This window comes from Monopterus albus, unplaced genomic scaffold (genome assembly GCF_001952655.1).
Source record: "Monopterus albus unplaced genomic scaffold, M_albus_1.0 scaffold166.1, whole genome shotgun sequence".
Taxonomy (NCBI): Eukaryota; Metazoa; Chordata; class Actinopteri; order Synbranchiformes; family Synbranchidae; genus Monopterus; species Monopterus albus.
Window position 1 is genome coordinate 430,180 of NW_018128046.1, and position 15,621 is coordinate 445,800.

The window sequence follows — 15,621 nt, forward strand, 5'->3', positions numbered from 1 at the left end:
CTTGCCTCGCTGACAATGCTCAAGCAACAGTAAAAACAGATGGAGGTCCTGACACACAGTCAGATGCTGGAAAAGGAGAGTCTGGACATGAGCCCAGCAGCTTCCTCAGCTCAGCTTTGGATAACGGCTCGGCTTGTTTCTGTTTCCTCCAACAGTTGTAGAGTCATCATTTACAAACTTCTGTGTTAGTGTGATTTATCTCCAGCTCTTTTTTCTTAGCATTTGTCCTAGGCTCCATCATATTGTCAGAGAAACATGGAGACATCTCTGAGGCCACTAGAAGGAAGGTGAGCAGCAGGATCTTGGGCTCCTGTAAACATTTTGGTTAAGCAACTGATTACAGAATGGCTATAAACGTCACAGGATACAGTGGTATGAGGTTTTCAGACACAGGGCTGAGGAGCCAGAGGTCGAGGGGAGGCTCTGAAGGTGGCAGCTCCTGGTTTTACAGGGGCTGAGAGGTGAGATTCTTCACAGGCGCCGTCTCTGCTTAGCTCCGGTTTCCTGGTGCCTGTGTCACCTCATGTCAGCTGTCGGTCCAATCAAAGTGACTGCTGCAACAAATGTCTGGATAAATCCTCTTGCATTCACACCCATGTTTACACAGGAGGAACCTTCCCTGCTCCTGATCTGGCTCTGGCAATCACAGCTATGACCTCTGACCCTGTGCTGTCTCCTGATATCTTAGTTAGACTTGTGTATAAACCTTAAATGTATTTATTTATTGCCACTTGGGGGGAAGATAAGCAAGTTGTAAAAGCAACGCGAACATAAATTCACCTTCTAAAGCTTATATGTTAGTTACCAAGCAGTTTGTTTGTTACCAGTTGACAGAACAACAGTACATCCACTCGGAGCTGCTGTTCCCCTGACAATATTCACTCCTCGTTTAGCTCTGTTGTGGTCTCTTGGGGGAAACATCTGGATCTTTAGCTGCTATCTTTGTCTGTCTGCTGTTTGATGCTTGGCAGGAAGTGTACAGAGAATAGATCAGAGCTTTTTCGCTGAAAGTAGCTGCCTGCTTCTGCTGGAAATGACCTTGATGAGAACACTGAGGGTGAGTCAGAACAGCATGAAGGTAATGATGTAATACTTGAAGCTGACTACTCAGCACAGTAGAAACCTTTCAAAGCAGAGGCATCATGTCAAAGTGAAGCATTTATTTCAGCCTTATCAAATGCTTTGAAACAGTGAAATTCCACAACACATGAAGACGAGTGGCCTCGATTACAAGTATTTGTATTTTGTTTTATTCATGTCATTCTAAAAAAACAAAAGTTATTAAATCAATTTAATGCAGTAAAAAGTACAATATTTTATTCTAAATGTAATAAAGTCAAAGTACTGTATGGAGTACATAATGAGTACAGATACATCAAAATAATACTTAACTATATTTACTCAAGTACTGTGTTTAATTACTTTACCCCTCTGATAAATCACAATAACAGAGAAGTCAGAGTTTGAATAAAGATCACTATGACGTACACAAGCAAAATCACCAGTTGTAAATCTCAGTGATGAGTCATATTCCAGGTTCTATATGCCACATATTCAAGGTTGCTTTAACAACCCACAATCCTGAGACATACTGGGGTTTTTCTTTTGAGCCTTGACCATGGCAGAGTCTAATCAGTGATGCTCCTGACATCACAGACTTTTCTGGGAGGTTTAGTCTGTAAAAATGTTTAATGTAATGACAAAAGGCACAAAACAGCTTTTGCATGCAGAGTGATTCCAGCATGAATCTGGAAGAGGCATCATCTCTGCTGGCTGAGTCCTGGCCTGCCACCTGAAACTCCCTACTTACCGTCAGCATTCATGATGTAGACCCCAGGGTGGTTTATATCACACTGTACTTCATTTAAAGTCATGTGGACCAACCGTTACTCCTCCCAGTCGACAGTATGTTGCCTCTCCCCACCGACTGAATCCAACTTTTTCTGCTTTATGTTTCATTTTCTGCCTCATGGGAATTCCTGAATGGAGTTGAGTGTGCTCCTGGACTTTGGTTTCTACTGTCACCTGGTGGAGTTAATTAGACATTACACATGAATATATTTATTCTTATAGTTTGTAGAAGTCTGAGACAGTCCTTGCTTTTCACTACTGCCTCGCCTTGAACGGTGTACATAAGGACTTACCGGAGGAGATTAGTTACAGTGAAGTCAAGCCAAATTTAAACAATGTGAAAAAAACCAAAGTCTTTGTTAATGCGTTTGCTTCAGAATTTATTTTCACCTTGTCTTATTTTGGAAATTCACTGATTCATCTTAACCAGGTGTACTTTATATTTCTTTGTTGTTATGTGGCAGATGTTTTACAGTAGATTGTTTACATTTACCGTTGTATATAGCATATATGCATAGTGTTACTCAGTGTTTCCAAGGGCCTCTGCTGTCCAGGTTTGTCTTGAGAAAGAGATTTTAACCACCACATGACTGGATTGGTAAAGCGACTATAAGGCGCTGGGATTTCTATTTGCCAAGTTACAGTTTTCTGTTTTCACTAAATGTCCTACTGAGCTCAGCCCACTAAACTTAATTCTTTTTGTTAAGAAGTCTAAAGTTTCCTGTTACCAAGCAGCGTTTTATGTGCTGTGTCTATTGCCAGCCCGTGTGCCACTGTCTGTTACTTGCTCCTGGGGTTACCATTGTGTTCCTGACATAAGAACAACTCATGCAACAACTTCAGCATCAAACTCTGTGGACTTAAATTTGTAGGCATTGACAGGCCAGGCAGTAAAATTCAAGGTAAGCAGATACTGTGTTTGTCTAAAATGGCTCCATATGGTTTACTGCATCCACTGTCATCAGTCTCCTTTGAAGGAAAAATCCAGTTCTCCGCAAGACAGGATCTCTCTTTTGCAAGAAGCAAGTGTTTTAAGGTCCCAGAGACTGAGAGCCAGGGAGACGTGTGGAGCATCAAGCCACCAGATTTCTCCCCTAAACTGTACCGATCTTTGTCAGTTCCTCAAAAAGAAGTAAGAAAAACAAACCTGCCTGTACTGCAACCGAGTGAAGCAAAGAGGAAGACTGGGATATATTTACCAAATGCGTTACATGAGAGTACAAAAAGGAAACACCCCCCGAAGTTCATCACATCGTACAGGCCTCCTGATGCTCTGGAGTCTGAGCTGATGTTTGTGAAGACAGGGAAGTATTCCTGTGAGCCTCACAAGAACCCTAAGCCTTACAACTTCAGACCAGTAAGTATCTGGAAACACAGAAAATAGACAGACATGACAGTCGTACACATTTCACCTTTAGATTGTAATAAATAACGAAAACACAAGATGGCAGTAAACGCAAACCAGATGATCTCTCACTTCAGCTTGATGAGACCCTTCCAGATATAGTAACTACATACGAGAGAGATCCTGGTAACCTGAAATTAAAATTAAAGCACCTGGACATAAGTAAGTGGATTAATTTGTTCTTTATTCCTTCATTTTCTAAGTTAATGTTGGCTGAATGCTACCTTTTCATTTCTAAACTGTACCAATTATTAAAACAAAGAAGAAGTGCTTGTTATTTGAAAATGGGTTCAGTGTATTGGGGAAGAGTGTGTCCTACTCTATCTACCCCAGTGACTAAATTAATATCTTTTCTTTTCCAGTACAGACCACTAGACCTGAGTCAGGCTTTAGTCTGAGGGAGACAAAGGCAAGGATGGACACATATAAACCTGCAGAGCCTAAATGGGATGTGAGGCTCAGACTTCCTCAGCTGCCCTGGCCTCCAAAATCAGCTTCCTATACAGTCAGTAACTGGTGTTTTAGCATCACGTCTGATCACTTTGTCAGTTATTGTCAATTCAGTTCAATTCAATTTTATTTGTATAGCGTCAAATCACACAAAAGTCATCTCAGGATGCTTTACAAAGTAAGGTCTAGACCTTACTATTACTACTACTACTATTATTATTATTATTATCGAGGAAAACCCAACAAATCCCCCTTAAGCAGTACTTGGTGACAATGGGGAGGAAAAACTCCCTTTAACTGCAGAAACCTCCGACAGACCCCGGCTCTTGGTGGGCGGCCTTCTGCCTCGACCGGTTGGGATGAGTGGATAGAGGAGAGAGAAAAGAAAAGAAAAGCAACAGGACACAACAAACAGGTCAAGTTCATGTGCCTGATGACTGCTCATCAGAAACATAGAGCTCCAGAGCCAGGGCTACCTACAGAAAAGTACAGGGAGAAAGAGAGGACACACTACGGGAGAGAGGAGACACACAGTTAGTGACACGTAATGGTGGCATATAGATGGATGGAGAAAGAAGAGAGGAAAGAAGAGAGGAGAGGAGATCCACATCATGGGATGACCCTCAGTCTAGGCCTATAACTAGGGGATGGCACACCAAACCAAACTTATCCTAGAATAATTTCACAGACACCACTACATGGGCGCAAGCGAAGGCCAACCTGTTGACTAGAAACCACTGGCACAGTTAGATACAGTATATTCGGGGGCAACAGGATGACCCAAACCAAGATGGCTGTCATTAATCCTTGTTCAGTCACATTAGTTGTTCTGATGCCATGAAATATCAGAAGATGTATCACAGCATACTAAATACTTTTCTGCCCTCACTCACTGTCTGGCTAGGATTATATTGAAAACAACAATATTATATTAAGCTAAGTGTAAGCTTTATCAAAAAGGAAAGTCTTAAGTCTAATATTAAAGGTAGAGAGGGCATCAGGCACAAATCAAATCATGTCAAATCATTGTGCTGTAGGAGTGATAATTTAAAGATAATTTACTGTGATTACAGTGCTCATGTGAGAGCTACACATTACATGCAGTAGTAAAACGTAACTAATGACATTTTATCAAGTGCTATACATTACTTAGGTACAGCTAGGTACACTTCCCTTGAATACTTCCATTTTGTGCTACTTTATATTTTACTCTACTGCATTTCAGAGGCAGGTACTGGGCTTATTACTCCACCACATGTATCTGACAGCTGCAGCTACTTTGCAGATTAAAATTTTACATACAAAACATATGACGAAGTTATAAAACATGTTGCATTGTTGTACATTTAACTACTCTCCAGTATATGAAGCAGTTAAAATGAACTTCATCTCAACCAGTGACATTAAACCGTCACTTACATATTATTACATCAATAAATATGATCCAGTAACTACTCTTCACACTTTGTATTGCTAATACTTCTATACTTAAAATTTTGAATGTAGTTTTTTTAAAACTTGTAATAGAGTACTTTTACAGTGTGGTTTTGCTACATTTTTCTTGAGTAAGTGATTTAAATACTTCTACCACTACGTTTTTAAACTGTACAAACACATACTAAAAAAATGACATATAGCAAAATTACAATTATAACCAGCAAACGACAGGGTTTCTGGTGCGCTGTTAGATTTTGTCATTACTTACAGTTATAGGAGTCTAACTAGTGGAAACAGTCATAGTTATCACTGACAACAGCTCAAACAGCATGGAGATACATTTATATTAATATTACAGTCTGCTTCACAGAGACACCGGCGAAGAAGGGGCGCACACAGTGCATTCTTGGACCGGGTGGAGGAGAAACTCTCAAAATCCTGGAAAAGTAGACCACGACTCTATGTTTAGCTCTGTCTATCACTGTTGGTACAAATGTATACTGTATTTGCATTCTTTAATGTAATGTGGTAATTTAGAGCCACACAATACTACATTTTGCGCCCTCTTGCCTGTAGAATTACATATAAGCAGGACAGCGTTAATGCCTTCTTTAGCTTCACATTAAACACATTAAATACTGTATGTTCATTAGAGGCCCCTGGTAATTGGGCTAAACTCAAGAATTCCATAATTTTTTTATTGTTAATGAAAGGTAAAGATCCTTTAAACTGCACAAGAGTCAAGTCTCTTTCCTATATGCAGATGTCAAGGCTTTTACCAAAGAGCTAGCTAGTAAACAAATACTAAACTAAGATACTGAGTACACAGATAATAGATTACTATATAACCAATTATGTTAAAGAACAGCATAGTACTGGCAGATTGAGGGGTGGCAGTGCCAAGGGTGGTGAACAGGGTCGACTGGAAGTATCAGTTTAGTGAATAAAGGTTTTCCTTTACACAAAATCATTGTTTGTGTTGGCTTGTATTCCCATACCTGCCAACTGTCTTGCACTATATAGTAGATGTACCATGTATCTGCAAGTATTTAATTGTGTTATTTGTCATCAAGAGCTAGAAAATTACTGCCAAAATACATGCAGTGACTGGTGTAACGAAGGTCATCACAGAACACCGTGTAGGCTGGGCCACAGACAGCTGCTCCTTTGGTACCCCAGGAATTATAATCATGTGAAGTGAAGCCTGCACATGTTTGAAGCACATATGTATTTAATGAGCCATGCAATTTGTACATAACTCTTGGACTAAATATAAAATGAAAGGGATATCAGTCACTGCATTAAAAAGCATGCCATGTGTTTTACTTACTTTCACCCCGGGTTATTCTCTCCAGTGCTGAGCACTATTATGAACTAGATGTACTTCAGCATGAATAATGGGGCTTGTATTTACTTTTATTATGTTTTTTTTACAGTGCGTCTTGTGCTAAATGGGCCAAACCAGTATAAGGAAAACACAAAAAACAGCCTAAGTCAAGAGAAGAACTATGAAATATCAATGAAAGGAGCCAGTTGAGGTAGTTAGGGGCAACTTATCAGGATGCCTCCAGGGCGCCTCCCTTTGGAGGTCTTTCAGGGCGCTATTAAAAGTTAATAATGAACAGCTCACTTTAAGTATTAATTGTGGTTAACTGACTAATATTAATGAAACGACTCTATTTATTGACATAGGCTACTTCCTGTGTCCAAATGGTTGAAGGAGACAGTAGCAGGTTATGTAAGGCAGCCAGCCACTGGCCAGAAGCCAGACACTGTTTATCCTCCGTGCACGACGGGCTGCAGTGAGCGCTGCTTTTCCTGCTCTTTGACCAATCAGTTCAAAGAAAAACACACGGGTGAGCGGGCGGGCGCTGCTTCACACACACACACACACACACACACACACACACACACATTGCATACGGACACGTATCTGTCTGTACACACGCAAACAGTCCTGGTAGGTGAAACGCGAGCTGACTCACAGGTAGGTTACATTTTACACTTCCTAGTAGCTAATTTAGCTCTGCGCTGTGTTTTCGTACTATTTCACAATCCGTTTATGGTTTAACATGGGCTTCAAAACACCGCAATGAAGGCTCATTGGCTACTGCTACTATTGGCCTGAATATCCATTAGAAGAAGATTTAAAAAGTTATTTTGTGCTCTTGCTCTAGATTTTCTGTCAACGGGCCTGTATGTGTCTGCAAGTTGTATCTGAGATTATGAACACCATCAAATAACAGCTACACTTTCTGGACTGCTTGTCGTTGTGTAAACGTGCAGTGGTATATAGAGGCATATAGCCTAATATGTGGGCTACTCAAGCAGTCTACATACTAGTATACAAGTATAGTACACACTCAAGGTATTTGTAGGCATAATAATGAATATAATATGCATTTTTCTGGATTGAGTGCCAAAATTTAATAGGAACATTTTCTTCATCGTATTAACATTACTTACAAGCAAAAATGTCATATGTTTGCTGCTGGTGCTTTTCTTTACTATTAACGTTACAGTATAGTAAACTGAATAAATGGAGCCATAACATTTTCAATAAAGGAATTTAAAAGAAGAACTTTCCCCGCTACTGCACATAAACAGATTTAAAATGGAATGTAACTTTGGTTATAGGAACTGCGTTGCTGCGCTTCATGTTGTTATATAGAGAAATTTGACCAGCTATCCGTTTGCGGCTCAACAATTATAAAATGCCATGTAAAATGGTGTGACAGATAATCAGAGCAACAGGTGATCCTGATTCCCGGGCGGGACGCGTGATTGACCGCCGTGTCAGCCAATCAGCTGATAGAGATCAGAGTTCTGGCACCAATCGCAGATGTCCGCAGTGTCCGTGTGGGCGTTGTTCCAGACTGGACTCTCACACAGCAGCAGTGTCATCAGCGGTAGATCCACACAGGACACCGAGGACACAGACGGAGGGTTTGTCCGCCTTTGGCGAGGATTTTTTTCCACCCTGTCGTCGTTGCCAGAATAAGAGGTGGAAATACACCGGGAGTTGAGCTGAAAGAGAGGACCGCGATGCCGTACAGAGGAGATTAGCTTTAAGGTGGGCTCCACAGATAGCTCAGACTGTAGGTAACCAGTTTGGCTTGGAAATAAAAATGCGTTTATCTATACTTGTCAGTCTTCTATAAATTCAGTGCGGTCTCATATCCAAACAAAGTAGCCTACAAAGTAATTGGGGGCGAAATGCTATTTTCAATACAATTAAGGTATTATAGAAAAATTACAGCAAAACTAGCAAGCAGGGCCCTGTAGGAATGTTCAGTGACGCTGTACAAGATAAGTGAAATATACTTATTACTGTATTAGGCTATAAAGGCGTTATTTGGGACTTCCACGTTGATTTTAGCAAAATAATGTGCCTGTCAACGCTATATTACGCAACTTTAGGCTTCAGGGTTTAGTCTGAATGCAGAAGAATAGCTGGATAATGCTATGACTCAGTTACAGCTGGGTAATATATCAGCTTATTGATACATTGATACAGATATCGTGTGCTTATAGCCTACAGCTCAAATGTCTTACCTTGGTCTTTCAGGCTTCATCAGTCACACCTTTAAGGACTTCTGTTGTTTGCTCATCATGTCCACATACATGTGAAACAGCAGTCATTCCTAAAACGTCTCCTTATTTTCAGTATCAGTAAGTTCAGTTAACAACACTGGTACTTTTAGTTTATTGCGTGCAGATGTAATGTTAAATGTGTTTTCAGTGCTCAGTTGACATTGCAATTTGAATGCGTTTCCACCAGTTGCTTAATTGTGTAATATAAAATCTGTGTTATTTGCTTAATTATGGCTGCATTTTGCTATTTGACAAAAGTGTGTGTCCTGTTTGGCACGGGGCAATGATTTATTGGGTTTATCAGAGCAAAGTTGTTTACAGCCTAATGTGCAGTCCAGCAAATAAAAATATATCTAATAGAGGCTGGATGTTAATTCTCTGAGTTCATGAGTATTCATGTTATATCACCACGTGAGATAATGTTAGTGTAAAATGTGGATTAATGCAGCTTTAAATGACAGTTTTGTAACCTTTGAAAAACAATGTAACCGTCTTCCTCTTACAAGTGAAAGGTTGAATTCATAAACAATAAAACAAACTGTTGCTGAAGTCCTACTACTGCCTGACCTGGTCTGGTATAACCAGTAACTTAAAGTGGCTAATGCAAGCAAACGTTAGATGAATATTGTTGTATAACTTACAGTACATTGCTCAGGTGACTCTGTGACTCTTCTCTATGCAGTTAGTTTTACCATGTTTTAGCTCATTCAAATTCGATAATGATGAGAATCTTGGGGAATACAGGGAAACTGACTTGGTCCTATAAATTGTCACCTGTGGTGTTTTTCAGTAAAGATTGCACAGTCTAGCTTTAAGTGCTGCTGTCTCTTTAAGCCCGGGTGTCACCCACAATAACGTGTGATATGCTTTCAGGTGATTGCTGCAGTTGTTCTGGACTATAAGCAACTCTGAGGATTATTCCTGTGCAGCTGGATCAAACTTCGTACATCACCAGTCCTTCCTCATGAGGAAAGATGGGGAATGGCTTGTCGGAACAACCTAGCTTCATCTCAGCTGTCCCATTCTTCCAGTCTTTTCACATCGCCATCCTGGGGCTGGACTCTGCAGGGAAGACCACCGTTTTGTACAGACTGCAGTTTAATGAGTTTGTCAACACAGTGCCCACCAAAGGCTTTAATGCAGAGAAGGTCAGAGTGTCTCTGGGCGGCCACAGGACTGTGACATTCCACTTCTGGGATGTCGGTGGTCAGGAGAAGTTGCGCCCCCTGTGGAAGTCATACACGCGATGCACAGACGGCATCATATTTGTTGTGGACTCTGTGGATGCGGAACGCATGGAGGAGGCCAAAACAGAGCTCCATAAAATCACCAAGACCTCTGAAAACCAGGGGGTGCCCCTGCTGGTGGTGGCCAACAAACAGGACTTGAGGCACTCTTTGGGACTGGATGAAGTTGAGAAATTGCTGGCACTGAAAGAACTGGGCCCCTCAACTCCCTGGCATCTGCAGCCAGCCTGTGCAATCATAGGAGACGGACTCAGGGAGGGCCTGGAGAGACTCCATGACATGATACTTAAACGGAGAAAGGTGCTCAGGCAGCAGAGGAAAAAGAGATAAACTTGTCATGAGATAGATTTATCTGTTTTATGTGAAGGAAACAAAAATGTTAAAGGATTCAAACTTCTGCTGCGGAGTCAACACAGCAAGTTTTATCAGTGTAAAACTGAACTGTAGGCTTCCCGGTGTTGGTCATGTGATGATGCTATTGATCAGGAAGTGATGCATTAAGGAATACAGTATGAAGATGAGAAAGTCTCAGACATGTGTGGATGTGACAAAGAGTTTATATAGATTAAAAAGCACAGAGGGTTTGGGGTCTGGTGGGCTGACAGAAGATGTTTTAAGGATGCTGTGTGCTTCATTCATGGCTAATGGCTGTTCTGAGCCATTTTACCAAAAATAACTTAAGCAAAAGCTGAAGGGTTATTGATCACTGTTATATCAGAAGGGCAATGAAAAGATCTGTTTTATATGTTATCATAATTTGTTTACTTTATACACTGGACTTTGTAAAAGTATTATCATGCATTAACGCATTGTAATTGATTTGCTTGCTGTCTTATATCTTTTTTTACAAGCACTTTAGGTGGTCAGTTTGTATGAAGTTTACAGTTTTTAAGTAGAGCATATTGTGTTGGATTTTACAGAATTGTTAAGGGCAAACACAGATTACTGTACAGTAGATGGTCATTACTGGCCACATTGTCACTAGACAGGTGTTTAGACATTATGTTTTTCTAAATAAAACATATCTAGAGCAATACTGACAGTGGTATGGAGGCTGGTATTCAGGAACTTATATTCAAAAGGCTGCCATGTGAAGATGTTCAGAATAGGAGTCTTCAGTACATTTTTACAATAGCAGGTTTCATCTTTTAAGCAACTTGTTTGAATCTGAAGAGGGGTGATTTTTGCAACAAGCAGTGGAGGCACCCCCTGACATTAACAGGAGAAACAAAACACAAGCTCAGTCGACCTCTTTTAGTTTCACTTTAAACAATGTTGTACCAAATGTATGCTCTGTGTGACACTATGCACATGTCGTGTAATTAACTAAATATCTACAGAAATAGGTAAAAAAAAAAAAGTGTAAACATAATTTCACAGTCAGCTGCAACAGTGTGAAGGGCTGACACACTGCAGCACAGACAGGCCATATTCATGACTAGAAAATGTTGTCAGGGCGGTCAGGAAGACCCAGTACAACAGGCTGGAGCATGAGTCTGCGGAGCCAGGGCCTTTACTGAGTATTTTTGGACTGAGCTGGGTGGATATGGAGCCCAGTGTATTAAGGCCATGTGCTCTCTCATTCTTTCAGAACTACTAATGATTGGGAGCCCACTAGGCCAGTGCAGCAGCTGGCTTTCTAAAATAACTGTGTGATGCAGAGTGATAGTTTGCACTACTCACTGGCCAAATCGCTAAAACGTCGTCTTCTTATAAATATCTGCTCCAGTTTAATGTGATAACCTTGATGTGGGGTTTTGGTGCTGTATCTCAGGGGGTCTCTTCCATCTAATAATAGAAAGAAGTGTGTCAATAGCACTAGATTTCACACATCTGTGTGAGTTCAGGGCTACAGCACAATATAACTGATTAAACATTTTTGGTGGATTTTATGACTTTATCATCAGATAAAAGCATGGGAAACGGGAAACAAGATAGGAGGGATGACATGCTGGATTTGAACAGAGTGATACGGTCACATGGTTGCTAAGCTCGCAGAAAGCCATATTTTTGTCAAATGGTAATGAAGCATGTTTTTGTGTTGGGAGGCCCAGGTGCCCATTCCCAACGTGTTTGGAAAAGGAAACTTTCCAGACAAAGGAAACTCAAGGGCAAAGGCGTATTCACACTTTTCCTGATTCTACTTTCTGTTCTCTCTGAGCTGCATCAGCTCTGTGTGCGTGAGACGGTAAATCAGTTCAAAAGTCCTGTCCTGCTCTCTGTTGTTGTCCACACCTCAGGTCATTTCCTCTGATATGCTGAAGCACTCAGAGGATTACGGTTATGTTACTGGCTCAGTGAATCAAAAAGCTTATTCCCTTTTTTGTGCTTTATTTTTGCTGACTCGGTTTAATATGTCTGAAACCTATGGAGAGACTATACCCACCACAGTCACTTCTTCGCTTGCTCATATGTTTTTCCTGTGTGTAAAAAAGGCTGCCTCTATCTCTCTCGCGTCTTGCGAAAGGTGGATTAGGGTGAATAAATCTCTGGTCCCAGGGGCCATCCATTAACTCATTAACCTCTCGTGGTGTGTTTGGCACAGGAACACTAAACAACAAAATAAAAGCGCGATGCACTGCCTTCTTGTCTTGTTTGGAGCAGCTCATCCATACACGACTTCCCAGCCAGTACTGCTTTTATGCTGCGCTGGCACCATCCCAGCTGCTCTTTCTAAGAGACACCTCAGGCATGATTGAGTTTGGCAGTGACTTTCCAGGTTGGGTGGCTTAGCTGTAAAACTGTACAGAATGTTCCACTGCACCTTTGGAGAGAATGTGTGCTGCAAATTGGAAGGAGGTGCTGATAACAGACAGATTTCCCCACATTGTAAATTCTAATGTGAGTTTTTTAAATGATATTCCTACTGTTGCTCAACATAGACACACCCTTGAAACATTCAGCACATGAACACAAGTTATCAAGGAGTTCACAGATAATTATACAATACTACTCTATACTTTCGGTTTGTGTTATTTGAACTTTGTCAGTTTGATAGGGCAGCTGGCTGCAAACTCTATGATATGATCTTTAGCCTCTGTCACTAGGAACATGTAGCAAACTCATGACGCTTTGGTATCATAAAAACAAAATGCCACACCATAGCTATAGTAACAAAGCTAAGCTTTTCTGTGCAAAGGCTTGTATCTTTGACTTTTTTTTTATCAACAAGCCATTTATTTTTATAGATTTAGCACCTTTTGTACAGGAAATGCAACCACCAGAGTTTCATGTTCATTCAAGCCTGATCAAACTGCAGCTACCTGGAGTGCAGAAACTGAACTGTTTTACTTCCTAAACCTGGATGCCCAAAATACAATAACTCCTCTCACTTTACTATTCTATAGATGTACATAGGTGATTGCAGTGTTTTTCCCATTATGCTACCCCCACCCACAGAACATACAGTATGTATGTGCAAGTTTTTCAGCAAATAGGATGAATATGAGATGAAGCTGAACCAACCAAAGTGAAATAAATTAGCCTAATAGCAATCAACTGGAAAGAAGTCAGCAGTTTGTGTCTATGTTGGTTAAAAAAAGCAATGACCAAAATGAAGCAATAGGTAAAATTCATTTTTCAAAGTCAAAAACAAACCAAAAAAAAAACAGTGTTCATGCAAACTGCAGGCATTTGGTGTGCAAACCTGCACAGCAATTTGTCTGATTCTAAGCCTGACAGGTAACTTGTTGCCTTATTTTTCATGTTTGCCAGTGATGACAAAGGTAGCTTTGAAGAAAACAACAGGTTCTAAAAAGAAAGGTTGCACAGTCACAGTTGACTTATTAAATAAATATACTGTATTTATTCTGGCCAGAATGAATTGTACATGTCAAATCATACTGAAGACACAGCTCTACACAGATAGTTCTTAAACCAGCATGTTATCAGACCAGAGGACCTTGGGAGAACCAGTTGAAGTCAGCTTCCCCATAGACATACTGTATGAATGTCAGGATGCTGATTGACCACCTCATTATCTTAACTAACAGAACTAAAACTTCTGCAGAGAAAGAATATTTGTATCTTAACTCACCGGAAGTCATATGACGTATATATTCTCTCACAGCCACAGATACAAACATTCACTGGGCAGGCTGATGTGGCCAGTTTCTGATGAGCAGTCACTGGCCACATCAACTTGCCCAGTGTTTGATTGTTTGCTGTTGTGTTTGTTGTGTCTTGTTGCTTTTCTTTCCTTTTCTCTCACCTCTATTCACTTAGCCCAACTGGTCAAGACAGAAGGACGCCCGTCAAGAGCTGGGGCCTGTCAGAGGTTTCCCTACCGGCTGTTGCCAAGTGCTGCTAAAGGGGGATTTGTTGGGTTTTCCTTTATAATAATAATAATAATAATAATAAATAATAGTAAGGTCTAGAACTTACTTTGTAAAGTATCCCAAGACGACTTTTGTTGTGATTTGACGCTATACAAATAAAACTGAATTGAATTAGATACGATGCTGGGAACGCCAACAGCCATAAACTGTGAAGAATACAAGATGATAAATGTGGTTATCGATGTTCCACATCCAAGGTGCCAGTTTCACTACTTTTTAAACTAACCTCTGTCCCACTAGTCTTACTCCAGAATATACTGTAAAAGAGTATTACTATTATACTGATAAGTAAAAGTGATAAAATAGTAATTAATTTCTTAGCATCTCATGAGGTACAAAGCTGAAGCTGTATTTGTAGAATGCTATAAATTCATTTGTCTTGTCATTGGTTTTCTTTAAAGAAACAGAGAAAAGATGAACACATTAAGAAATTACAGTACACTGAGCAATGAGACCAAGAAGTTAATCTAGAAGAAGGTGGGATTTCCACAAGACGCAATTGGGAAATTATGGCAAAGAATGCATGAGCTAAAAGGGAAAGTGGACTGGATATAGGACTGTGTGTGAGACCGTGTGTAAATGCGTTTTTACTGACCCTGACCCCTGGCTACGGTGTTTACAACTGCTCACGCTCAGATGTAAACACATTTGTAAAGAATCCTGAGAAGTCTGAGGGCTTCTTTTGGAGTTAGAGGTTATGGATCTTGGCATGTTTTTGGTGTAATTAAACTGCTGGTAGAAGAACACTCCTGTTCTGCATGGCCATGATAAAGGGAATATTTGTGTCTAAATGCATGACTGCATTTCCCCCTAAACCCATCTCCAGGGGGCTCTCTTTTAATGCTGAGTTTTGTGGTTTATCCTGTTGTGTACTTAAAAAGGGGACACTGCAATATATGCATCTCCTAGCCTGCTTATTATGCAAGGTTATCATGACGGCATTCATTTTTCTTCCCCGAGTCTATTGAGAGCGAGTGGCCTATTTACATGTGAATTCCTCTTGCAGCCCTGCAGCCTCGCTCAAAGTAGCGAATGGGGCCACCTGCAAGGGCAGAGGGAGGAGGAGATGCTGCTTGAGGAGCTGGAGAAGTGTACTCCTGTTTTCTTTGGTGCAGAGAAGAGAAGCTGGTTGCATTAATCCGTAAGATCCACAGAGACAGAAAGAGCGACCTAGTGCCAGAGTGAACAGAGGAGAAACAGAGGTCATGTTTTATTAATACTGACTTTATATATTGGGACAACTGTAAGATATTTATTCAGAATATTTTATGGTAATGAAAAATACTAGTTTCTATTAGAA

The 15,621-nt window shown here is 40.5% G+C and overlaps 2 protein-coding genes across 4 annotated transcripts; both read left to right on the top strand.

Annotated features, from left to right (window-relative positions):
* Nucleotides 1–2,675: 2,675 nt before the first annotated feature.
* On the top strand, nt 2,676–5,866 carry cunh7orf78 (chromosome unknown C7orf78 homolog). Its single transcript, XM_020615598.1, has 4 exons — nt 2,676–3,208; nt 3,334–3,418; nt 3,619–3,761; nt 5,514–5,866. Exons 1-4 carry the CDS (start codon nt 2,780–2,782, stop codon nt 5,610–5,612), a joined length of 756 nt encoding a protein of 251 aa, XP_020471254.1. The 5' UTR covers nt 2,676–2,779; the 3' UTR covers nt 5,613–5,866.
* A 1,058-nt stretch (nt 5,867–6,924) lies between these two features.
* On the top strand, nt 6,925–11,020 carry arl4aa (ADP-ribosylation factor-like 4aa). Of its 3 annotated transcripts, none has more exons than XM_020615595.1 (2): nt 6,925–6,999; nt 9,611–11,020. In XM_020615595.1, the coding sequence occupies exon 2, from the start codon at nt 9,712–9,714 to the stop codon at nt 10,312–10,314; it is 603 nt and encodes a 200-aa protein (XP_020471251.1). In that variant the 5' UTR covers nt 6,925–6,999; nt 9,611–9,711; the 3' UTR covers nt 10,315–11,020. The 3 variants fall into 3 exon arrangements, with proteins under 3 accessions (XP_020471251.1, XP_020471250.1, XP_020471249.1); XM_020615594.1 differs by lacking the exon at nt 6,925–6,999 and adding an exon at nt 7,038–7,130; XM_020615593.1 differs by lacking the exon at nt 6,925–6,999 and adding an exon at nt 7,792–8,216.
* The last annotated feature ends 4,601 nt before the right edge of the window (nt 11,021–15,621 follow it).

Excerpts from the sequence above, each read along its gene's own strand:
- cunh7orf78 (XM_020615598.1), top strand. The coding sequence starts at position 2,780 with ATGGCTCCATATGGTTTACTGCATCCACTGTCATCAGTCTCCTTTGAA. Across the intron at positions 3,209-3,333 it reads AGCCTTACAACTTCAGACCA|CTTGATGAGACCCTTCCAGA; the intron begins GTAAGTATCTGG and ends CTCTCACTTCAG. Across the intron at positions 3,419-3,618 it reads ATTAAAGCACCTGGACATAA|TACAGACCACTAGACCTGAG; the intron begins GTAAGTGGATTA and ends TTTCTTTTCCAG.
- arl4aa (XM_020615595.1), top strand. The coding sequence starts at position 9,712 with ATGGGGAATGGCTTGTCGGAACAACCTAGCTTCATCTCAGCTGTCCCA.